The sequence below is a fragment of the Pestalotiopsis fici genome (assembly GCF_000516985.1).
Source record: "Pestalotiopsis fici W106-1 unplaced genomic scaffold PFICI_Scf_3, whole genome shotgun sequence".
NCBI lineage: Eukaryota > Fungi > Ascomycota > Sordariomycetes > Amphisphaeriales > Sporocadaceae > Pestalotiopsis > Pestalotiopsis fici.
In genome coordinates, this window is record NW_006917093.1 from 5,579,399 (window position 1) to 5,603,644 (window position 24,246).

Consider the following 24,246-nt stretch of genomic DNA (forward strand, 5'->3'; position numbering starts at 1 on the left):
AGAGTGTCAACTTCCCGATTGCACAGCTTACGAGACATTCATGTTCATTTCTCTCTTTCTCCTGGTTCTCCTAACAAGAAGCAGTGGAGTCAATTTCATTCATTGAAGATCCAGCCTCTCCTGTCCTGTCACTCCATTAATTGATGTATGGACTTGACACTATTCGGCATCGGCAACCACTTTTTGACCCTTTGAAAAACAAGACGAACGCGCGTCTCAATATTCTGTGAGCTGATTACACTCGGAAATCCTCCATACAATAAACTTGGCTAATGAAATGAGCTGGCACGGCCTGATCCCCACTTGATCAGACAAACAAAGTGTGAGGTTTCGCGAGCAACCAAAGAACTACTATCGTGTCCGACCTCAGTCCATGGTTCACATTATCCACAAACCCACAAGGCAGTTTGTGTTTGTTGCATGATAATTATTAAATCTTACATTTCTCAACAAGGCCGGGTGGCGAAATGGTATCGCGTCAGATTTCGGCGAACTTTCGAGTTCATGAAACCGTTATCTCTACCTCTGAAGATTGTGGGTTCGAATCCCATCTCGGTCGTTTTTTTTTTGCTGATATTATCAATTCATAACAACACACAAACTATCGTGATACTTTTTGAGCTGTTTGTCCAATGTGGCAGGTAGGCCATACGGAGCTTACTCGAAAATTGCTGTAGTAGATGATAGACGGACCATATATAACAAACCTACCTACCTACCTGCTAATAATCGAGGCTGCCAGATCTGGTTGTCTCCGGCTGGTGCTCGGCTGGAGATCCAATGTGCACCTGAGAAAGGTCTTGGGTATAGGCGTCGCAATTCCTGTGCATCTGGAATTATTGTAACAATTATAGCATCTTGTAATATCATTGTTCAGCGCTTGTACGTTGCTTGGATAACAGATACAACTCAAGCCCATGAAAGATGCCTTGGTTGCTGGGCTGCTGCCTGCTGTACGAAATTTTAGAGTCGGTCGAACTATTAAGGTCTCCTGAGATCATGAGGACCACTAGTTCATCCACTGCGGGGCTCAACTATATAGGTATGTAGTTCAAGAATGGATCATAACTGCAATATATAAACAAGTGTAAATATCAAACAAGGCTATATGCAAGCTCTCGTATTCTACAGAGCTCTTGCCAGTGGCTGCCTTGTGTGTTGGCAGCTCAGCCACTGTCAAATGGCACAGCAGGAAGGACAGACTCCGAAAACGGCATATTGAGTCATGCATATCATCTATCACCGCCAGAAAATGAATGCTTCTGGTATAGGGAAAAGACCAATTGATTTCACGACATAAAAAAAAACCAATTGCTTGAAATGACAGTAATAGACGATTCAAGTCAGGGTAATTGCTACAAATTCTGGCAACTTTTCTTCAGTTTCGAGTGCCATGCTAGTCCCCAGCACCAGGCCCCACTATAGGTGTCTAGCGCCGCCGAGCTTCTATCGATAAGCCATTGTGGCGGGGTCCGCGCGCTCTCTCTCTCTCTGGGGAAACTGGGACCGACTGGGTCAGTCAGTCACATCAGCCGCCTTTGCGGTGTTGGCCGAATTACTCACCTTTTGTGAATGACATCTATGACTCGACATTGGGGACCCATTTCCTTCGAGCTGTCCTATATAACTACTTTTTCTGGCAAAAAGCGTTACAATTCTTATCATTATTGAATCTAGTAGTTTCCGATACTTGCTCTGCTAAAGCAGACCCAGGTCACACAGCATATGTTACCGACGTCATTGCATCACGATATCATAACTAGCTCGATATAACGCCGAATTCATGGGAATAAACCACACAATAGCGCCATGAGCAAAACGACAAAACAGCTTCCGCACGAGCGGCGGAAAAACGAAGCGGCCCTCAGCGAGTTTGCCGAGTTTGTCGAGAAGCAGCAAGCACTAAGATATCCCTCCTCCAAGACCAACAAAGTTGCCGATGCTAGCGCGACTGAGCACCACGAGGAGCTGGACATACTCGACTCTCTGAACCTTGAGGACTCCGAGCCGCAGATTCCTCTACGCGAGCTACTCCTGGCAGATGACGAGGCGAACTTTGACAAGCTTGTCAGTGTGGTGGAGGATAGGCTACGAGAAGGTCATGCCGAGGCCGTGTTCGATGTCGGATTCGAGAATAATGGCGAATCCATGGGTCTGACGAAACCAGAGTGGGAAAAGGCCTTGGCGCGGCTGAAAACAGCAGCAAAATCGCTGCGGGCCGATTGTGATGTCCTATTGACGAAAAATATTGGAGGCGAGAAAGAGGCCGAGTCGGTCATCACCGGGAAAGACAAGGACAAGGACTGCAGTGGAAAAGTGTTGATAAGGCAAGCCCCGGCGACGACAGAAAACGTTATTGAGACTCGGATAGCAGTAGTCGGAAATGGTAAGACATTTGACTGGGAAAGTTGCGAACACAGGCTGATCATGAACCAGTCGATGCCGGAAAAAGTTCCATGCTGGGTGTCCTGGTCAAGGGTGACCTTGACGATGGACGAGGAAAGGCTCGTGTCAACTTGTTCCGTCACAAACATGAAGTTGAGACCGGCCGTACCAGCTCAGTCGGCATGGAAATCATGGGATTCGACACGCTAGGAAACACCATCACGTCTGACACTCCAGGCAGTAGGTGTAGCAGCTTTCCAGTCGGTTGTATCGTTTGCTAATATCTTGCAGGGAAATTGTCTTGGGAAGAGATTGGAAAACGAAGCGCCAAAGTCATCACGTTCACTGATTTGGCAGGCCATGAGAAATACCTGCGCACTACCGTGTTTGGTCTGCTTTCCTCCAGTCCAAACTATTGCTTGCTCATGGTGGCAGCCAACAATGGGTTGATTGGCATGAGTAAAGAGCATCTCGGTATTGCTCTGGCCCTGAACGTCCCAGTAATGGTTGTCATTACCAAAATCGATATTTGCCCGCCAAACATTCTCGAGCAGACCATTTCACAGATTACCAAAATCCTCAAATCCCCCGGAGCCCGTAAAATTCCCATCTTCATTCGAGATCGGGAGGAGTGTATCAACACTGCAACCCAGTTTGTCAGTCAGAGGATATGCCCAATATTTCAGGTGTCCAATGTTACGGGTGAGAATCTGGATCTTGTCCGGACTTTCCTGAATATTCTTCCCCATCATGGTCGCTACGATGCCGGGGCCGATTTCGAGTTTGCTATCAATGACACGTTCTCGGTGCCGTTTGTTGGCACAGTCGTGAGTGGTATCATCAAGTCAGGTGTCATACATGCCGGGGACAATGTTTGGATCGGTCCCGATAGCAACGGCAACTTTACCGCTACCAATGTCCGCTCTATCCAGAGGAAACGGTTGGATGTCCCAGCTGCATCTGCTGGCCAGTCTGCGAGTTTCGCTCTCAGAAAAGTGCGGCGGAAGGATGTTCGAAAAGGAATGGTCGTATTGCCAAAAGTCGAGGGACACGCCCCTCCAAAAGTGACAAGAGAGTTTGTTGCAGAAGTCCTCATCTTGTCCCACGCGACTACCATCAAGACCAAGTATCAGGCTAGTAAGTACTCACAACATTATCCGTGCTCATTGCTGTTGCACATATATGCATACATCAGTCTGTTAGATTTGATTGTCGTCTAACGCGAGAAACCAGTGCTTCATGTTGGCGCCGTAGCACAGACTTGTGCAATCATCGATATTGACAGGCCATTTATTCGGACTGGTGATCGTGCCACCGTGGCATTCCGCTTCACCGCACGCCCGGAATACATGGTAGAAGGCGAACGTGTTCTGTTCCGTGAAGGACGAACCAAAGGTCTCGGTATCGTCAAATCAGTGACGTATGACCCTGCGCATCCGCTCATGGGCCAGGATAGCCCGCATAAGCCTTCAGAAGGAGACGAGAGTACGCAAAAAGCTGCAGCACAGCCAGAGGTTCAAGTTGGCGCCTAGAGCCGTTGAATGTACTCGATTCGTTGGATTCGTTTTCCAATCTTTCATTGACCAATCTGTATGATACTAGTGCTGCCAGAGCTTGGCAGGTATGAATTATGATTACAAGCGATGAACTCATTGTTTATAGTGTCCTGCAATAAAATTGTATCACAATCAAGTATACCCAAATTCTGTGTTGCTGAGCACTGGTGGGCGTGGAGGCGGTGCCTATAGGCAGCCATGGATCCAGTGAACCTGACCGGACCTTGGACCGGACGGTCGGATGATTGCGACAAAGATGCGAAGCAAGCGAGCGAGCGCAATTTATCCGAAAGAAGCGCATCGGCTCCGGTTTCTACTAGCATGCCTATATTGCAATACGTGGTACGGTGGAGGAATTACCACGGACCCTGAGATGGAAGATGTGCACTGCCGACAGACTAGTAGTGTTGCTGCGGTGTGCCCCATGCTCGACTCATTTAGGGAGGTTTTAAGGAGAGGGGGCAAGAAACGAGGACGCACAGCATCAAAGAGCGTCAAGGCGTAGCGACGACACATGCTTCATCTGGTACGTATAGCCAATTACCTGTTGATAAATGCTGCCTACCTGCTGCTACTGTGTAGTACTACGCCATCTCGCCTTTATGCATTACGTGTGCCGATCCATCCCTGCCCGGAGTTCCACTATAACATTGCCTTGGCCAATCGTAGACTTCTGGTTACTATTCTATGCCAACTATTTTCGGCACTGAACGATCCGTACGATGAGAATACTAACATTTGTGCAAAACGGGGCCCATTCTCTGCATTTACCCCCCTTGGCAACCTTACATAACCGCTAAAGAAAAGCTAGACAAAGCTTGTTGGACCATCTCTCCCCCGCCGTCCCTTCATGCCTCCCACCGCACAAGGTGGGCAAAGAAATGGGTGTGACATCAACCACTCAGTCAACGGTCGTTTATTAAGCTTCCTAGACTCCAACAAAAAAAAAAGTCACCGATGAAGCAAATAATGTTTGATGGAGGGTGGATTTGGTGGTGGTAGCACCCCCGGACCAGCTTCCGAAGATTGCACTCATGCATTCGACGACGTACACCGGGCGATTCAAACGTCCGACCATCCGCCCTTTTGTTTTTTCCGTGTCTGGAGGATATTGAGGCCGACTCTGGCATGTTTTCGGAGACTTATACAAAAAGTACGCCAGCTAACCTTGGAATTCGGCCTCGTCACCTCTCGTGGCGGGTCCTGTCGATCAATTCATCGCCTCTTGGGCTATAATCTTACTTGTGAGCAGCCAAGTATATCTAGTGTTTAAATAAATCATCGTCGCATTTCCCTCTTGTCGCAGGATTTTCTATTCTGCTGTAAACTGTTAATCCAAAATGGCCCCTCTCCATGTCGAAAGTGTAGGCCTGGCCAATTGGGCACTCATTGGCAGTGTTTCTGTAAGTTCACATTTATCGACATCATTCTCGACTGACTGCTTCTGACTGCTTGGCCTTAGGTCGTGCTCTACCTCGTGTCAGTGGCCATCTACAGATTGACATTCCACCCTCTCGCCTCTTTTCCTGGACCCATATCGCACCGCATCTCAGTATGGCCACGCGCAATCCTTCTTGCACGCGGCGATCTTCCCTTTCACGTGGCGGAGCTGCACCGCCGGTACGGGCCCGTAGTTCGTCTCGGTCCCAACGAGCTCGCATTTGCGAACCCGCAGGCCTGGAAGGACATCTATGGCCACCGGACGGCGGGCCAGGACGAGTTCCCCAAGTCGCCCAAGCTGTACAAGATCTTTGACGATCTGCCCGCGTCCATCATCAACGCCGGCCGCGAGGAGCACTCTTTGCTCCGCCGGCAGATGGCCCATGGCTTTAGCGATCGTAGTATGCGCGGACAGGAACCTATTATTGGTGCCTATGTCGACTTGCTCGTGCAGAGACTCCAGTCGAAATGTGACGACGGACGTAGACCTTTGAATAGTAAGTTTTTCTCCTTTATTCTTTTCATCCAAACGGACGGACAAGGTATCCCTTCATATATAGGCGGACCAAAAATAAGTCCAGCTTGCAAGGTGACGGTCCCTCCAAGATCATACAAGTCGTGGAGAAGCACACAAGAAGTCTGCGTGATATGTGATGATGACTCATCCGAAATGAGTTGAACCCAAAAAGCCAAGATCTGACATGCAACGTGTGACAGTGCGCAATTGGCTCAACTATGCGACCTTTGATATTATTGGTGACTTGGGCTTTGGCTCCCCCTTTGGGTGCCTCGACAATAGCGACTACCACCCCTGGGTCCGCATCATTACGGACAATATCACGCAGGGCGCCATGCTCACGGCTTTTGCCTCGGTCGGCGGACGTCCCATTATCCAATACCTAAAGCGCAATGGCTATCTAAAGCGCCGCAACCAGCACGAATTTCTGGTCCGCGAGAACCTCATGAAGCGCATGGAGCTAGGTGCTGAGCGACCCGACTTTATCGAGGGTCTCATCAAGATGAAGGAGCCACTTGTACGTGTAACCCGTGTCGGCTTGATCCAAAGAGCCGCCTGGCGGGTCACCAGACACGATGAAGATGATATATACTAACGCAAATCTACAGAGCATGAAGAAATTGGAAATGAACGCCGGCCTGCTCATCATTGCCGGCTCCGAGACGACAGCCACTCTCCTCAGCGGCGCCATGTTCCTGCTGCTCACGCACCCCGAGGCCCTGCAGAAGCTGACGGCCGAGGTCCGCTCCTCGTTTCGCGACGACGGCGAAATCACCCTGCTCTCGGTCGGCAGCCTGACCTACATGCTGGCCTGCCTCAACGAGTCGCTGCGCCAGTACCCGCCCGTGGCCAGCGGGCTGCCCCGCGTGGCGCCCAAGGGCGGCGCCCTGGTCGACGGCCACTTTGTCGCCGAGGACACACAGGTGGCCGTCTGGCAGTGGGCTATCAACCATGATCCTCACCACTGGACCAAGCCCATGGAGTTTCACCCGGAGCGGTTCATGGGCGACCCCGAGTTCAAGAGTGACAAGTTGGATGCTATGCAACCATTTAGTGTTGGACCGCGGAACTGCATCGGACGAAAGTGAGTATATTTTTTCAATCATGTTTTCCTTGCTCCTTGTCTCTGAGATACTTTGGTATACTGATCGTGTAAATTTTCCCCTAGCCTGGCATATGCCGAGATGCGTCTCATTCTCGCCAAGATTGTCTACAACTTCGACCTCAAGATTGCCGACGACAGTCTCCGCTGGCTTCAGGATCAAAAGGCATACAACCTATGGGATAAGCCTGCGCTCAACGTATACCTTACGCCCGTCACCCATTCTTGAGGAGATTGGCTTGTATCATCAAAGATTTGTGTTGGAACGCGAGTGTGACTTTATTTTCAGCATTGCATGGCGTTTTCTTTCAAGTTTGGAATCGGGCATGGCACTGTAAGAGTGAATTTCCTTTGCCCCATTGACCAAGTTACACAAGTTATAGTCATCAGAGCTGCAGGCTACATACTAGGTACGGTAGTATGCATATGAGGAAATGCTGATATTTTAACGCCGAACACCTAAACTCCTATTTTGACCGCTTGCCCACGCTTTTTCAATTGAATTAAGATATTCGATACAAGAATTTTCCCGAAAAGAATGGTGAAAACAAAACCTGTCTCCTCAATCTATTCCATACAGGTCGCTAGCAGCAGTAATGGTGTGGTACACACAGGTATGAGATGCTGTGGCTAAAGCTGCTGTGCTAGAGGCCTTGAATTTCACCGTCGAACCGGATCAACAGTTTCTTGTTCTCCTCCTGGGGTAAGAACCCGTTGGTTGAATACCTGTGTCTAACAATCGGAGTACTTGTTCTCCAGTCGATCCAAGAAATGCGAATGCCGAATGCTTATTATTTGAAATATGTTAGCTTGATATTTCCTCGGTCCAGGTTTAGGAAATGTACTGGGTGCAACGCAGATGTTGCCACGACGGTTGTAGGAAGTTTAGTCCGCCACAAGCGCAACGTCATTCGTGAGATTGCGCAAGACGTGACAATAAAACACTTTGGATCACTTACCCAGGAGGCCGAGCTTTGGCAAATTCAGCGATCGCGGTTTGAACGGGCATTCCCATCGCCTCAACCAAATAAGAGACAATGAGAAAGCCCGTCCGATTGAAGCCATAGTGACAGTGAACGCCAATGGTATGTACCTTTGGGTCATCTCGTCCTTCCGAGACATGATTAGGCAATAGCTCTAATTCCAATCGCGAGACCTTCAAATAGGTAAGTACAAGACACATATAGTCAGTTTCAGGGACAATAAACGTACCAAACTGATAAAGTTTTGAACGTCCTGATCAGTTGGTGGGATCTTGGACACCGACGGAAGCTTGTGATATTGGATACCCGCTTGCTCCAAGCCTCTTGGATCGTAAGCCGGGTTGTCTTTGCTAATATCAATGATAGCCTTAACTTCACCTCCCCATTTGCTTGCAAAGTTTTGAGGTGAATGCTCGTCATCGACTTCACGGAGAGTTTTCATCGCACGGAAACGATGGGCAATCAGATCCGAAACAGGTTGAACCGACTGCCATTTTTGAAGATTCTTCAGCTCCCATTTTCCTAGGCGGTTAAGGTGCTGCAGCTGCCAGCTCAAATCAAACCTGCCCGTGATGTGAAGTATAATGAAATCAGAGATCAAGCCAGATACAACGCGAACTGTTTTCGGGTCGTACAAGACGGTATGATTGGCATTTGCTAGGACCCTGGATGCTACAAATTTCGTAGGGCGAAGTTCGAGGGGAGGGATAGCCACGGGCGACTCCCCGGTGTCTCGTGGTGTGATTACTTCATCAGAACTATCCTCAGAATTGGCTGTGGGTCCCTTAGGTTGGAAATTCTCAGCAGTGATATCGCTGATTGACTGAGGAAGCTTCTCGCGGGGTTTCGTATTGGTAAGAGCAGGTATTGTAGCCTCCCCAAAAGCACCGCTGGAGTTGGATGAGCTCGTTTTAGTCAGGACTTCGTTGGTCGAGATGTGCTGGGGGACCTTTTGAGACTCTTTAGCGCCACTATTTGCGGTGGAATTCTCTTCTTGATCATTGATCAGTGCTTTGATCTTGTCAACCTCCTCAGGCTGGGTGATGTTATCGTTCTTGGCCCCAATGAGGTAGACTGGGAGATTCAGTCCCGCCCAGGTAGGCTCTCCGAACAGGCCTCCAACTGGTTGGCCGGCAGTGTAAGACGAGAGACAGCCCCATGCGAACCTACGAAACACAGGACTGGAGCTCTGCCTGTTGAAAACATATTGTAACTCTCTAAGTTCACGGTGCGCTTCTCGGCCGGCTATCCGTAGAACGCTCGGGCTGTTTGTTCCGCCTCTTCGATCCCATCGGCGGAGGAGATCGAATAGCCATGTCGGAAGCCAAAGTAGCTTTCGCAATTTGGAGCTTGCCTTTTCAGAAGGCGGCCCAGATTGAGGACAGATACCAATGACTCCCAAAATGTGGGGTGTAAGGTCGGTGTCATGAGACGCCCCTGGATTCGCCAGTCTGGCTGCGAGTACGGATCCCATACTATGGCCGATTAGAATGACTCCCTGGTTATGTTCCCCGTCGCGGTACTCCTGAATGATGGTCTCGAGTAAAGCAACCATTACGGTGGGCTCGTATGCTTTCCAGTGTTGAGGGCTGAAGGCGGAGCGTCCACATCCTGGCAAATCAACTGCCAGGCAGGAAGCATTGTTGCAGAGACTGGATATAAGCCCAGAGAACTGAGATGCTTGTCCGCCCAGGCCATGAATGAAGACTAGCAATGGCAACGTAGCAGGATGCTGGGGGAATTCATCAATCTTGGGCCGCGGCCGGAAAAATACGCGGACTTTTGGGAAATCAAAGTTTTTGATTTTGTAATTTCTGAACTGGGTATGATCCCTGAGAAGAGCTGGATCCGTCTCTTCAGGGTTTGATACTAGTAGAGGAAGTCAGCAAAACCGGCATTCAAGGGCCCGCTACAATGCAAGGTGATTGACAAACCATCATGTGATTTCGACCGTGACGTTTGAGCCATGGTGGAGCCGGAACAAAAACCGTGGCGAATACAACTTGTTCGGGGCAAGTTAGCAATGTCGACTTGGTGGTTATACAAAATGATAAACGAGTCTCGAGTACGATTTGTGGACAGGTGTTTATCTGTCAGAGAGAAAAGAACTGTCTTGGTCTTGAATAATGTAACAAAGTGTCTGTCTTACTTTGACAATGCGAGAAATGTTGAGGCGAAGTTGTTTTCCAGCAGATGAACCGATTCGAGGACGGATGACAGTGGTACCAGCCAACTATAAAGCCAAGGCGGCAAGGAAAGCACCCGGCTTTGGTAAGTAGGTCACAGCAGCGACCACAAAATATGGAAGTGCAACCTGGAGCGACGGCGAGCCTTCAAATTTAGGATAGGTGCAGACAGCCAAAACGCCGAGTAAAAGGGAATTGCAATCCCAGTTGGAAATTTAGGGTCTTTTGGTCGTGGGTCTATCTGGGTACCTTGGTTAGCCGATGGAGTACAGTCTTGCCTGGTGTGATTATAGTACTATTTTATCCAAGCTGGCGATAATGACTCTTGTGGAAGCCGCTTCTTTTTGGCATACATAGATGGATAGAGGCAGGTATAGTATTCTGGATTGTACCGCTGCAAAGATGTGATTAGTTAGGTAGCTTTGAAAGATAAAGTCCTGGAGTCCCCTTTAGAAAAGATGAGACATGAAAATTGACATTTGATCTGGGGGGGGACAAAGAAAATAAAAAATAAAAATTGTGAGGTGGTAGTGGGATTGCTGAAGGATGATAAGCTGGCAGCGGAAGTAGCGCGCACCCACGGTATGTTGGTGGTGAGAAAAGAGCCGGTCGGTTATCAGTGCGAAGGGCAGAGAGAGGCTAGAGGCAGACTGGCTTACATTCCTGCTTGCCTGCTGACTGATGCGATGCAGATGCAATAGAAAATGCAGGTTGCAGATGCCAGATGCAGATTCGCAGCTGCTGCTTCAACCAACTTTAACAGTATTTCTTGGAGGCGATGTCATAGCTTTTTGCCGGCCAACGGATCGTCATAGCAGCCCAACGTGCGAGAACCGTGGGGTGCCGGTGAGCAGGGTGAGCCGGGCGCACGCTCTCTGATTGGACTAAAAGGTCTGCCGAGCCAATGGGCAGCCCTGTAGAGCCCATGGCGAATATAAGGCTGGTTGGTGGTCTTTTCTCCTCTAGAATGTACCTAAGCCCCCCACCGAAGCATTTTTTTTTCTCTTTGGGAGCGAGTGAGACTGGTGATGAGTGAGAAGGATTCACCTTTACGGAATACACGGCATTCATGGCGATCAGACTTTATGCACATACAATCCGCCATCTCTCTCTTTTGCAGAATTGATGCCTACCTACGTACCTAACCTAGGTACCAATAGGTGATTTTCTCTGGTCTTCCCTGTTTCACATCATTGCAATTACCCGACCTTTTTAGAAGCATGCGAAACAATTATAGCTTGACCTATATGCAAGTGAAGCTTATTTGGATATTTGCCATCTTGTTACAATCATCTTGACAGCCACAGTTTTTGGGCAGATAGTATGCACATTTCGACTGTGCTCAAACTTACCAACATTTGCTAAACTTTAGGTACCATATTTTTTGACTCTGTTCCCCCCCTTTTCTTATGACCGCTTTTATCCGTGCTCGAGGTTGTACACGCAGCACTGCTTTGCTGTAACCCCAAATGTTATCTGTCATATTTCCAACACATTGCGCTGCGGACCGGCGCGGACCTACGTGTCTTGGACGACCTATCGGGGAGGAATCATACTCCATGTGGTCGAGGCAATTGGCTTTCGACATCGACCGCTCCCGAGTCATGTTATTAAGTGAACCGTGAGCTCGAGCTTTATAGTTGTCCTGAGCTTACAACACTCCATATATACAGGGACAAAATGGATAGCCCAAGGCTGTAACTAATTTGAGGATTGGCAAAAATTAATTACCAGTATCTAAAGAACAAGGTCCGGCAATTTGTTAGCCTCATCCCATTATGGCCGATTGTCGCATGTCCCATCTGTATGTGCACTTTGCTGTTTTGATGCCTCGGTGAGCAATAGGCGCTCTGGTATTGGATAGCACACCTGGGTGGATCGGCTTCCCGACCTTTCGAAAACCGCCGACGCTTTTTTTCCCACAAGGAGATCCATGACGTTCAGACAACACCACCAATGTTAATGCTGCTCGTCTAAAGTTGGAGAGCTCGAGCGCCAAATTGAAGCTCGCTCCAATTTTACACCATCAATACCCGTGTACACCATGCCAAGCTGCCCACCAAGGTGACAACTGGCACTGATCAGTTTCTAATACAATGGCATCTACACTACGCATCTGTCGCCCTGCTGGCGCATCGAACTCGATCCTCCCACGTGCAGCAGCGGGCTGTCGGCACATCTCTCACAGCACAAGTGCGAGCGTACGGGCACGCTGCAGCTTGAACTTGAGGAATCAACAGCCAGTCGCCCCGAACCAGTCCTCGAGGGGGTCCGTCGCCTCCTTCCACACCACACCCTCAGTCCACGCCTCCCGCGCACAGCAGCCCGGCGGCAACCCGGCAGCCACGAGTCTAGGACTCCTCGACGTCCTCGGCAACATCCCCGCGCCCTCGACGTCGGTCGACATTTGCATGTCCTCGGGCTTTGTGCTCAACAGCGGCGCGCGGGTGACGGACGGCTCGGGCATTATTCTGATCGGCGGCGAGGCCTTTCGGTGGCGGCCCTGGGAGCTCTCCCCGTCGGCGTCGGAAGGCAAGCCGCGCCTGCAGAACAAAAAGGGCCAATACGACGTCCCGCCGCCGAGTCTCAGCCTGTTTGCGCACCTCTGGCCGCGGCCAGACTTGCTGATTCTGGGCGTAGGACCCGAGAACAGACCGCTGAGCCCCGAGCTGAGGAAAGCCGTAAGCGCCCTGGGCATACGGGTCGAGGTGCTGGATACGAGGAACGCGGCTGCTCAGTTTAACCTTTTGGCAACCGAGCGCGGCGTCGATGATGTTGCCGCCGCATTGATACCCATTGGTTGGGTCGAGGGCCAGGGAGCGCCTAGCGACGACGAAGGAGAAATCACACACGAATAGAATGTTTACCACAAAAGTCGACTCCATGCGAGGAATGGCCTTGTACCCAATTCAGGGACTTCTGTATTATATTTGTACCATTCATAATGATGAGAGACGGTATCACCCATCAGGGCCAATTATACCACACGTACGTACGTACGAGTGGTCTACAATTGCGCGTTCTGGACATGCAAGTCTACGAGTTTAGACGCTTCAACGCATGATACTCAAATAGGAGCAAGCCAATGGAATCGTTGCCCTGTACCAGTCTTTGGTCAATGACTCATTTCGATGGTAGAATAATGTGACACGTTGTCCAAGGAGTGGTGTCACTCAGTCAGAGGTCTCTTGTGCCAAATATCTGCAACCTCGATACACGGAAAGCACTGGATCATGCGGCCCCGGCCTACATCATGCCACACGATTGAATGTGAGAAAATGCTCAAACGAGTCTCGCATATGCCCAATCTCGTAAAAGTGATGTCTTGACGTCGTTTATTCCATTCCGATCATCTAGACACTCAAAGACGCCCTAGAAACAGTAGTCGAGGATCTCTTATAATGATGCGAGTCCTTTACACATGCGAATGCCCTGTCCCCGTTTGAACACCTAAAGCAATGTAGACGGACCGAAAACTCTCCACCGTTGTCATTCCCTTTTTATCGTGAAGTGTCCATTTATTTCTTCTTGCTGGCGCCCTCCTGCTCCTTGAGCACCTTCTTGACGATCTTCTGCTCCTCGATCAAGAAAGCACGGACGATGCGGTCGCGCACGCAGTTACCGCATCTGGAACCACCGTAGGCGCGCTGGACAGTCTTCTTGGGGTGCGAGATCTGAGCGTACTCGCGGGGGCGCAGGGCAGGGACCTGAAAAAACATGTTAGTACTTGAAGCAAGATCGTTGTTTGCTTGACGATCATTGATGAGCAAGTGGCAGTCGGTCGGTGGCGGTTCGTCAATCTTCAGAGGCTTGCAGTGATTCTGCAGTGCATGAATGTCGTAGATCTAGGTTGAATGCTGATTGCATCTTTCAAGACGCGCAATTGAGCCGTTTCGAATTGTTTATCGCGTAAAGATTCAAGTCCGTGTGGGATAGAATTGTCGACCTTTGGTGCCTCGTCTCTTGCCATGATTCCTCCACATTTGCCCACTTGCTCATCGGAATGATCGCCGGGTCGGGTTGCTGGTGAATAAGACTTACACCAGGGAGCTTGGTACCGCAGTCACCGCACTTGGGGGCAGTACCGCGCTTGCGAATGTGCAGAGCTCTCAGCTCACCACCGGGGGTCTTGACGATGCGGGTGAGGTTGGAGGAGGTGTTGTAGCTAAAATTTCCAGATCAGCCCTTGGCTCCCCCATAACTGCCAACTCTTTTTTCCGACTGGGACAAAATCGCAGAGAATCGATGGGAGCAAACATACGGGTTGCGGGTGCGGTAGGTGACTCTGTTGTTCGGCATCTTGGCGGTATTGTCTGGCGTGAGACTGTCGAGATGATTCCGGCGTTGGGCGTTGGGTGGAAAATCTAAAGCTCGAGGTCTGGTTCCGTCTTCAGATCCTTACTGAAATTTGGATTTTGCGAAAATAATTGTGTGCAAGGCCCCAAGACACGATTTGACCAATGGCATGGCCAGACTGCACAAGCGGGGGCAGAGAAAAAGTGGCGGCCGTGCACAGCCATAACAGCCACAAACTGAAACAGCCACTAGCCACATTCTAGGAGCTTGGACCTTCAGCACGTCTCAGGGTCACGTGTCGTTGAAGCTAGTTGGGGTCATTGAATGGCAATCGCGACTTCAAGCTCTGGGCAGCCTAGAACTTTTTCTCGACGTGAGGCGACAGCATTATCCAAACCCATCGCCAAGTCCGCAAAGGTCACCAACATCAACCTTTCGCGCGACCTCGACCTGTGCATGTTTGCACTTTTATTCCAGGTTCCCAAATAGCGACAAGGTATTTGGGTATAGACTGCGACCAGCATAATTAGGTCCATCGCGACCGGGCTCGCGGCGCGAAAGCGACGAACCATACAAAATCAATCATCGCCGACGTGTGACTGAGCAACATGTCCAACTTCCAGCCGCCTCCGCCTCCTCCAGGATGGGGTCCTCCTCCACCTCCTCCGCCGCCTCCTGGCCCCCCATCAGATTTTCTTCCTCCTCCGCCAGGAGCTCCAGCGCCCCCGCCGCCAGGATATCGGCCGCCGACTGATCCTCATATCGCCAAGTTTGCTCAGAAGAAGACGGAATGGCTACGCATGCAGAAGAACCGCTTCGGCGAGAAGCGCAAGGGCGGATTCGTGGAAACGCAAAAGGCAGACATGCCGCCCGAACATCTGCGCAAGATTGTCAAGGATATCGGTGATGTTTCGCAAAAGAAGTACACAAGTGACAAACGAAGTTATCTCGGTGCTTTGAAGTTCATGCCTCATGCCGTCTTGAAGCTTCTCGAGAACATGCCAATGCCTTGGGAGTCAGCTCGTGAGGTCAAGGTCCTATACCACGTAAACGGTTGCTTGACGCTTGTCAACGAAATCCCAAGAGTCATCGAGCCGGTTTTCCATGCACAATGGGCGACGATGTGGTTGACGATGCGAAAAGAGAAGAGTGATCGTCGCTTGTTTAAGCGTATGAGATTTCCGCCGTTCGACGATGAGGAGCCGCCATTGTCTTGGTCCGAGAACATCGAGGATGTTGAACCCCTTGAGCCCATTCAGATGGAGCTCGACGAAGACGAGGATGCTGCAGTCTATGAATGGTTTTACGACCATAGACCTTTGCTCGACACATCGCATGTCAATGGCCCGAGTTACAAGACATGGAACTTGAACCTTCAACAGATGGCAGCATTGCATCGTCTGAGCAGACCACTGCTAAGTGAAAACTACGATCCAAACTACTTCTTCTTGTTCGACATGAAGAGTTTCCTGACAGCCAAAGCGCTGAATGTTGCTCTTCCAGGTGGCCCCAGATTCGAACCTCTGTACAAGGACATAGATCCAAACGACGAAGACTTTGGCGAGTTCAATGCAATTGACAGAATCATCTTCAGAAACCCCATCCGAACAGAGTCACGGGTCGCATACCCCTATCTCTATAACTCACTGCCCCGAAGCGTACACTTCAACTGGTACTCGCATCCTCAGGTTGTGTATACCAAGACAGATGATCCTAGCCTTCCAGCCTTCCTCTTTGATCCATCAATCAACCCAATTTCGTCTCGCTCAGTTGCTCCCAAGAATATTAGCATCAGTCATGAGGACGAGTTGTTCGGCCCTGGCAACATCGAGGAAGCCGAAGATGACGCATTCGAGCTCCCCGCCGGCGTTGAGCCGTTCTTGGCGGACGAGGAGCTGTACAATGAAGATACATCTGCAGCGATCGGTCTCTGGTGGGCCCCGTTCCCCTTTGACCGGCGATCCGGTCGCATGGTTCGTGCTCAAGATGTGCCTCTTGTGAAACAGTGGTATCTGGAGCATTGCCCGCCCAAGCAGCCTGTGAAGGTCAGGGTATCGTACCAGAAGCTCCTCAAGACCTATGTCCTGAATGAGTTGCACACAAAGCCACCAAAGGCTCAAAACAAGCAGAACCTGCTCAAGAGTCTCAAGCAAACAAAATTCTTCCAACAGACCACCATTGATTGGGTCGAAGCAGGTCTTCAGGTTTGCCGGCAAGGTTTCAATATGCTGAATCTACTCATCCACCGCAAGAACTTGACTTACCTTCACCTTGACTACAATTTCAACCTCAAGCCGGTCAAGACCCTGACCACCAAGGAGCGAAAGAAGTCGCGTTTCGGTAACGCTTTCCATCTGATGCGTGAAATTCTGCGGTTGACCAAGCTCATCGTCGATGCTCAAGTCCAGTACCGTCTTGGCAACATTGATGCGTTCCAATTGGCTGATGGAATCTTGTATGCTTTCAATCACGTTGGTCAATTGACTGGTATGTACCGATACAAGTACAAGCTGATGCACCAGATTCGATCTTGCAAGGATCTGAAGCATCTGATCTACTACCGCTTCAACAGTGGCCCCGTTGGCAAGGGCCCCGGTTGTGGTTTCTGGGCGCCTGCTTGGAGAGTCTGGCTTTTCTTCATGCGTGGTATCATCCCCCTGTTGGAGAGATGGCTTGGAAACTTGCTGTCTCGTCAGTTCGAGGGTCGCCACAGCAAGGGAGTCGCCAAGACTGTCACAAAACAGCGTGTCGAGTCACACTTTGATCTCGAGCTGCGTGCTTCCGTCATGGCAGACTTGATGGACATGATGCCCGAAGGTATCAAGCAGAACAAGGTCAACACCATCTTGCAGCATCTTTCAGAGGCCTGGAGATGCTGGAAGAGTAACATTCCTTGGAAGGTTCCTGGCTTGCCCGCACCGATTGAGAATATCATTCTCCGTTACGTCAAGTCAAAGGCCGATTGGTGGGTCTCGGTTGCTCACTACAACCGTGAGAGAATCAGGAGAGGTGCCACCGTGGACAAGACTGTCGCCAAGAAGAACGTCGGCCGTTTGACCCGACTTTGGTTGAAGGCCGAGCAGGAGAGACAGCACAACTACCTCAAGGATGGCCCCTACGTGTCGTCCGAAGAGGCTGTTGCCATCTACACAACCACTGTTCACTGGCTTGAATCGCGAAAGTTCACTCCCATCCCGTTCCCGAGTGTCTCTTACAAGCATGACACCAAGATATTGATCCTTGCTCTGGAAAGGTTGCGCGAAGCATACTCAGTCAAGGGTCGCCTCAACCAGAACCAGCGTGAAGAGCTTGCTTTGATCGAACAGGCATATGACAGCCCGGGCACGACCTTGGAACGCATCAAGCGTTTCCTCCTCACCCAGCGCGCCTTCAAGGAAGTCCAGATTGACATGAACGACAATTACAGCACGATCAACCCTGTCTATGACATTGAGCCCATCGAGAAGATCAGTGATGCCTATCTTGACCAATATCTCTGGTACCAAGCGGATCAGCGTCATCTGTTCCCGGCTTGGATCAAGCCGTCGGATTCCGAGGTACCACCGCTGTTGACATACAAGTGGGCGCAAGGCATCAACAATCTCGACAGAGTCTGGGAAACCGCCGATGGCGAGTGCAATGTCATGATTGAAACCGAGCTGTCCAAGGTCTATGAGAAGATTGACTTGACCCTTCTCAACCGTCTTCTCAGATTGATCATGGATCACAATCTTGCAGACTACATCAGTGCAAAGAACAATGTTCAGTTGACGTACAAGGACATGAACCACGTCAACGGCTATGGTATGATCCGTGGTCTCCAGTTCTCGGGTTTTGTCTTCCAGTACTACGGTTTGGTTTTGGATCTGCTGCTCCTTGGTCTCAACAGAGCAAGTGAAATCGCTGGTCCGCCAAACAGCCCTAATGATTTCCTCCAATTCCGTGACCACGAAACTGAAACCAAGCACCCTATCCGCTTGTACACTCGTTACGTCGACAAGATCTGGGTTTTCCTGAGATTTACTGCGGAGGAATCAAGAGACCTCATCCAGAGGTTCTTGACTGAGCAGCCAGACCCCAACTTTGAGAATGTCATTGGCTACAAGAGCAAGAAGTGTTGGCCGCGTGACTCGAGAATGCGCTTGATGCGGCACGATGTCAACCTTGGTAGGGCTGTCTTCTGGGATCTGAAGAACCGACTTCCTCGATCGGTCACCACCATTGAGTGGGATGACACTTTTGCTAGTGTCTATAGCAGAGACAACCCGAACCTGTTGTTCTCCATGTGTGGATTCGAAGTCCGTATCTTGCCCAAAATCAGGAACCAGAACGACGAGTTCCCCATCAAAGACAGTGTTTGGTCCTTGGTGAACAATACGACCAAGGAGCGCACCGCGCATGCCTTCCTACAGGTAACGGAAGAGGACATCCAAAAGTTCAACAACCGTATCCGTCAGATTCTCATGTCATCTGGTTCGACCACGTTCACCAAGATCGCCAACAAGTGGAACACGGCCCTGATTGCATTGTTCACCTACTACCGTGAGGCAGCTGTATCGACAGTAAATCTTCTCGATACAATTGTCAAGTGTGAGACGAAGATCCAGACACGAGTCAAGATCGGTCTCAACTCGAAGATGCCTTCTCGTTTCCCTCCTGCTGTGTTTTACACGCCGAAGGAACTTGGTGGTCTTGGTATGATTTCCGGATCGCACATCTTGATTCCTGCCAGCGACAAGCGATGGTCCAAACAAACCGATGTTGGCGTCACGCATTATCGTGCGGGTATGACACATGACGAAGAGACGCTCATTCCCAATATCTTCCGATACATTATCCCCTGGGAGGCAGAGTTTATTGACTCCCAGCGAGTATGGACTGAGTACTCCCAAAAGCGACTGGAGGCGAACAACCAGAACCGTCGTTTGACACTTGAAGATCTGGAGGACAGCTGGGACCGTGGTCTTCCCCGTATCAACACCTTGTTCCAGAAAGATCGAAGCACTCTCAGTTTCGACAAGGGATTCCGTGTCCGCAGTGAATTCAAGATCTACCAGCTGATGAAGAGCAACCCCTTCTGGTGGACAAGTCAGCGACATGATGGAAAGTTGTGGAACCTCAATGCCTACCGAACTGATGTCATTCAAGCGCTTGGTGGTGTTGAGACTATCTTGGAGCACACGCTCTTCAAGGCGACAGGATTCCCATCATGGGAGGGTCTTTTCTGGGAGAAAGCGTAAGTGTACCACTCAAATCCAAGCCAGCAAATTATTTGACCAAAATACTGACTCGATAAACAGGAGCGGTTTCGAAGAATCGATGAAGTTCAAGAAATTGACCAATGCCCAGAGATCCGGTCTCAACCAGATCCCCAATCGTCGTTTCACACTTTGGTGGTCGCCTACAATCAACAGAGCCAACGTCTATGTCGGTTTCCAGGTCCAGCTTGATCTGACAGGTATCTTCTTGCACGGCAAGATCCCCACACTGAAGATCTCTCTAATTCAAATCTTCCGTGCCCATTTGTGGCAAAAGATGTAAGTACTTCTCTGTGCGGTTTTCTATTAATCGCAGAAAAGACGCAAGACGTGAGGCTAATATGGCTATCTTGTAGACATGAGAGTATCGTGATGGATCTGTGCCAAGTATTCGATCAGGAGCTCGAGTCCCTTGGTATTGAAACAGTGCAGAAGGAGACGATCCACCCGCGTAAGTCGTACAAGATGAACAGTTCTTGCGCCGACATCTTGCTCTTTGCGAGCAACAAGTGGAACGTCACGAGACCTTCGCTGCTTTACGACACCAAGGATGTCATTGAGCCAACTACGACCAACAAGTTCTGGGTCGATGTGCAACTGCGATACGGTGACTACGATTCCCACGACATTGAGCGTTATACGCGTGCCAAGTACCTCGACTATACCAACGACAGCATGAGTATCTACCCCTCCCCCACAGGTCTGATGATTGGTATCGATCTCGCATACAACCTCTACTCTGCCTACGGTCAATACTTCCCAGGTCTCAAGGTGCTTGTGCAACAGGCAATGGCCAAGATCATGAAGGCAAACCCTGCCTTGTACGTTCTTCGCGAGCGTATTCGAAAGGGTCTGCAACTGTATGCTTCTGAAAGCAACCAAGAGTTCCTGAACTCGCAGAACTACTCGGAGCTCTTCAGCAACCAGACCAAACTCTTCATTGATGACACCAATGTATACCGTGTCACCATCCACAAGACCTTTGAAGGTAACTTGACGACCAAGCCCATCAACGGTGCCATCTTCATATTCAATCCCCGAACAGGACAGCTGTTCCTGAAGATCATCCACACCAGTGTCTGGGCGGGTCAGAAGCGTCTCGGTCAATTAGCCAAGTGGAAGACTGCCGAAGAAGTTGCAGCGCTGATTCGATCTCTACCGGTCGAAGAACAACCGAAGGAGCTCATCGTCACCCGAAAGGGTCTTTTGGATCCTCTGGAAGTGCATCTGCTCGATTTCCCCAACATCTCTATTCGTGCTTCCGAGCTGCAGCTTCCCTTCCAGGCAGCCATGAAGGTTGAGAAGCTTGGTGATATGATTCTCCGAGCAACTGAGCCACAGATGGTGTTGTTCAATCTGTACGATGAGTGGCTGAAGAGTATATCCTCTTACACGGCTTTCTCACGTTTGGTGCTGATTCTGCGTGCACTACATGTCAACCCAGATAAGACCAAGCTCATTCTCCGGCCGGACAAGACTGTGATCACACAAGATCACCACATTTGGCCTACCCTATCTGACGAGGATTGGATCAAGGTGGAGACGCAGCTGCGTGATTTGATCTTGCATGACTACGGCAAAAAGAATAATGTCAACGTTTCCAGTTTGACGAGTAGCGAAGTCCGAGATATCATTCTTGGTATGGAAATCTCGGCACCATCGCTCCAAAGACAGCAAGCTGCAGAGATCGAGCAGCAGCAGCAGGAGCAACAGCAGCTTACTGCCGTCACTACAAAGACGCAAAATGTCCGCGGTGAAGAGATTATTGTGACCACAACGTCTCAATTTGAGCAGCAAACTTTCGCCTCAAAGACGGAATGGCGCACTCGCGCGATTGCGACGTCCAACTTGCGTACCCGCTCCAACAACCTCTACGTCTCTCCCGTCGATAGTGACAATGATGATATCACGTATATCATGCCAAGCAACATTTTGAAGAAGTTCATTACTATTGCCGATCTGAGAGTACAGGTTGCGGGTTACCTCTACGGTTCGTCGGCCCCTGACACAGATGACAAGGTCAAGGAGATTCGCTGTATTGTCATGGTGCCACAGGTTGGTGGATTGCGCAATGTTACATTGCCCCAGCAGCTGCCGTCGCACGAGTACCTGAACAACATGGAGCCATTGGGTGTTATTCACACCATTGCTGGCAATGAGCTTCCTTACATGTCTGCTGCTGATGTCACCGAGCACGCGCGCTTGCTTGATCAAAACCCCTCCATCAGCAAGACGGCTTCCATCACAGTCGACGTGTTCTTTACTCCTGGATCAGTCTCTCTTTCTGCCTGGAGTCTGACACCCGACGGCTTTGCTTGGGGTGCTGAGAACAAGGATCTCGGTAGCGACCAGCCACAAGGTTTTGTCACAACCATGGGTGTAAAGAAGCAGCTTCTGCTCAGCCCCAAGTACAAGGGCTTCTTCTTGGTCCCCGAGAATGGCAAGTGGAACTACAGCTTCATGGGTGCAGGATTTGATGCACTGCTGAAGAAGAAGGTTGATGTCAAGCTCGATACTCCGCTGGCCTTTTATGCGGATGTACATCGCCCATTGCATTTCCAGAACTTTGCTGAGCTGGAAGAAGTCGGAGTTGATCGGGAGGATCAGTTTGCCTAAATGACTGAGCAATAACAACACGATGTCATGGAACCTGGTAAAAGGAAGAACAAATTCCTAGGGTCGACGCCGCATGAGGAATGAGAAGACAGTTGCAAATCATCGTAGGCGTTCAGGAGTTTGATTTGTCAAAAGCAGATTATGGGATAGTACACCTAAAAGATCTTGTTCTCTTCCCAGCGGACACGTTTGGGACGAGCGAAAGTGTAATCATATGTTGATAGCTCTGTATCACCAGACATAAAATTTGAAACTTGTGTAATATTCAAGCTTGATTTGCCAAAACATTTGGAAAAGACTGGTGATAGACAAGATGCTCCGTTGTAGGTGATATATTCGTCGGTTGCCACTGTAACTTGTATGAATTCCTTGTGCCCCTAATAAATGCAATTCCTGAATGTCTATCTCTTATGTTTGTCGTCGCTCGCCATGCTCAACTATATAAGAAGGGGTAGAAGAATAAAAATCAAAGTTGTATAGTCCATACAAGAGTTGACGCCACCACCGTGCTTATGCCTTTTAGATCTATGTTCGAATTCGTTTCCTGTCGCCGCTTTTGTCAGAGCTTGGTGCTGGACGGGTTCAAGATGTATGCCTGTCCGGGAGTCGTTCGAGTGTGTTGGAGTGAATGGTTGATGCTGTCAAGGAGCTGTCTGTCTTGTTCACTCTTGCTCTGGTGAACCGTGGTGTACAGGCAGGGGCCATGCCGGCAGTTCGTAGACGGGCGATGGGACTTGTGGCGGAGGTGGCTGTGTTCGCTCGGGAGACGGCCAGCGTTGCTCGTGATAAGGTATTTCAGTTTGAGCTTGTTCTTCCTTCTGAGAGGAAGCGAAGTTCCGATACGTGAAGTAGAGGCCCATCAACGCGACGAACACAGATGCCAGACCAAAGGTGATACCGACGATCACGGCTGGTGAGATATCGGAGGTAGTCGACATCGTATATCTTCTGTTGAGTCGGCTGTGGGTATGGGATGGGTATGAATGGGATGGGATGGGACCGGATGGTAAAGTGAGTAATTGTGGCTCAGCCCTGCCGCGGAACGCTACCCCTAAAATAAAGTGATATGTATGTATGTATGTAAGGTAAGGTAGGTAGCCTTTGTAAATGACTACCCACAGATGTGAGATAATGCGTGAGGCTGGGGTCACAGAGGCGTATCTCTGGGAAAGAAGGCTAGGCACTTGTGCAAGTAACGATATGGAAGAATGTAGGTCTGATCGAGTTCCTATCGGCGATCTGAATAAAAATGATGGTCAGGTCCTCTAAAGTCCTAAGATGATGATAATGTAATTTAATATCTCAGAATATGAAGGGTGGTGTGCAACACCCGAAGATTCCAAATGCCACTTGAGCACCTATATATACAGACATCCGGGCAAAGCTTGCAACCAGAAAAGACTCGATTATTCTGAGCGTATTTCAACCTGCCAGGGGGGTTATTGGGCAGCCGTCATCAAAAATCTATCATGGTGCGAAATGGTGGTAGGTAGCAGGCGAGGTGAGGCTAATGAGGTTATTGAGTGCGACAGCTGCGACGGAGAAAGGAAAATAACAAAAGGATACCGCTTCAAGGACTGCGACGTGGAAGATCATGAATATTATAATATAGTCGATCCACCTTGGGAGACCCGACGAAAGTACCTACATAAACCCTGCACTGCCACCATTTAGACCAGTGCGACACTGCGACAGGCCGTCGATGGATTCAAGTCCCCTTTTTTTCTTCTTCTGGCAGATCCGACAGGAATGACAAGTATTCTGGCGTCAATTAACTTCTCCTCAAGTGCGACAGTGCGATGTGGCGCTCGCTGGATACAATGTGTCTCGGTTGTACCCCAGAGTCATACCCTTTTTGCATGTACATGCCAAGAAGTGGAAACCTCATGTGTTGGAGGCGGCAGAGG

The 24,246-nt window shown here is 49.9% G+C and overlaps 6 protein-coding genes across 6 annotated transcripts; 4 read left to right on the forward strand and 2 right to left on the reverse strand.

The window, feature by feature from the left end:
- Window positions 1–1,809: 1,809 nt before the first annotated feature.
- Window positions 1,810–3,917, forward strand: PFICI_05800 (uncharacterized protein; the record flags this gene model as incomplete). Its single annotated transcript, XM_007834381.1, has 4 exons — window positions 1,810–2,386; window positions 2,437–2,625; window positions 2,677–3,522; window positions 3,619–3,917. The coding sequence occupies 4 exons, from the start codon at window positions 1,810–1,812 to the stop codon at window positions 3,915–3,917; spliced, it is 1,911 nt and encodes a 636-aa protein (XP_007832572.1).
- Window positions 3,918–5,281: 1,364 nt separating this feature from the next.
- Window positions 5,282–7,229, forward strand: PFICI_05801 (uncharacterized protein; the record flags this gene model as incomplete). Its single annotated transcript, XM_007834382.1, has 5 exons — window positions 5,282–5,344; window positions 5,404–5,878; window positions 6,099–6,421; window positions 6,507–6,982; window positions 7,067–7,229. The coding sequence occupies 5 exons, from the start codon at window positions 5,282–5,284 to the stop codon at window positions 7,227–7,229; spliced, it is 1,500 nt and encodes a 499-aa protein (XP_007832573.1).
- Window positions 7,230–7,955: 726 nt separating this feature from the next.
- PFICI_05802 (uncharacterized protein) lies at window positions 7,956–9,951 on the reverse strand (the record flags this gene model as incomplete). Its single annotated transcript, XM_007834383.1, has 3 exons — window positions 7,956–8,156; window positions 8,213–9,852; window positions 9,918–9,951. The coding sequence occupies 3 exons, from the start codon at window positions 9,949–9,951 to the stop codon at window positions 7,956–7,958; spliced, it is 1,875 nt and encodes a 624-aa protein (XP_007832574.1).
- Window positions 9,952–12,265: 2,314 nt separating this feature from the next.
- Window positions 12,266–13,027, forward strand: PFICI_05803 (uncharacterized protein; the record flags this gene model as incomplete). Its single annotated transcript, XM_007834384.1, has 1 exon — window positions 12,266–13,027. The coding sequence occupies one exon, from the start codon at window positions 12,266–12,268 to the stop codon at window positions 13,025–13,027; it is 762 nt and encodes a 253-aa protein (XP_007832575.1).
- Window positions 13,028–13,687: 660 nt separating this feature from the next.
- On the reverse strand, window positions 13,688–14,468 carry PFICI_05804 (60S ribosomal protein L34-B; the record flags this gene model as incomplete). Its single annotated transcript, XM_007834385.1, has 3 exons — window positions 13,688–13,876; window positions 14,211–14,334; window positions 14,431–14,468. The coding sequence occupies 3 exons, from the start codon at window positions 14,466–14,468 to the stop codon at window positions 13,688–13,690; spliced, it is 351 nt and encodes a 116-aa protein (XP_007832576.1).
- Window positions 14,469–15,073: 605 nt separating this feature from the next.
- PFICI_05805 (Pre-mRNA-processing-splicing factor 8) lies at window positions 15,074–22,339 on the forward strand (the record flags this gene model as incomplete). Its single annotated transcript, XM_007834386.1, has 3 exons — window positions 15,074–19,701; window positions 19,766–20,002; window positions 20,080–22,339. 3 exons carry the CDS (start codon window positions 15,074–15,076, stop codon window positions 22,337–22,339), a joined length of 7,125 nt encoding a protein of 2,374 aa, XP_007832577.1.
- Between the last annotated feature and the right edge of the window lie 1,907 nt (window positions 22,340–24,246).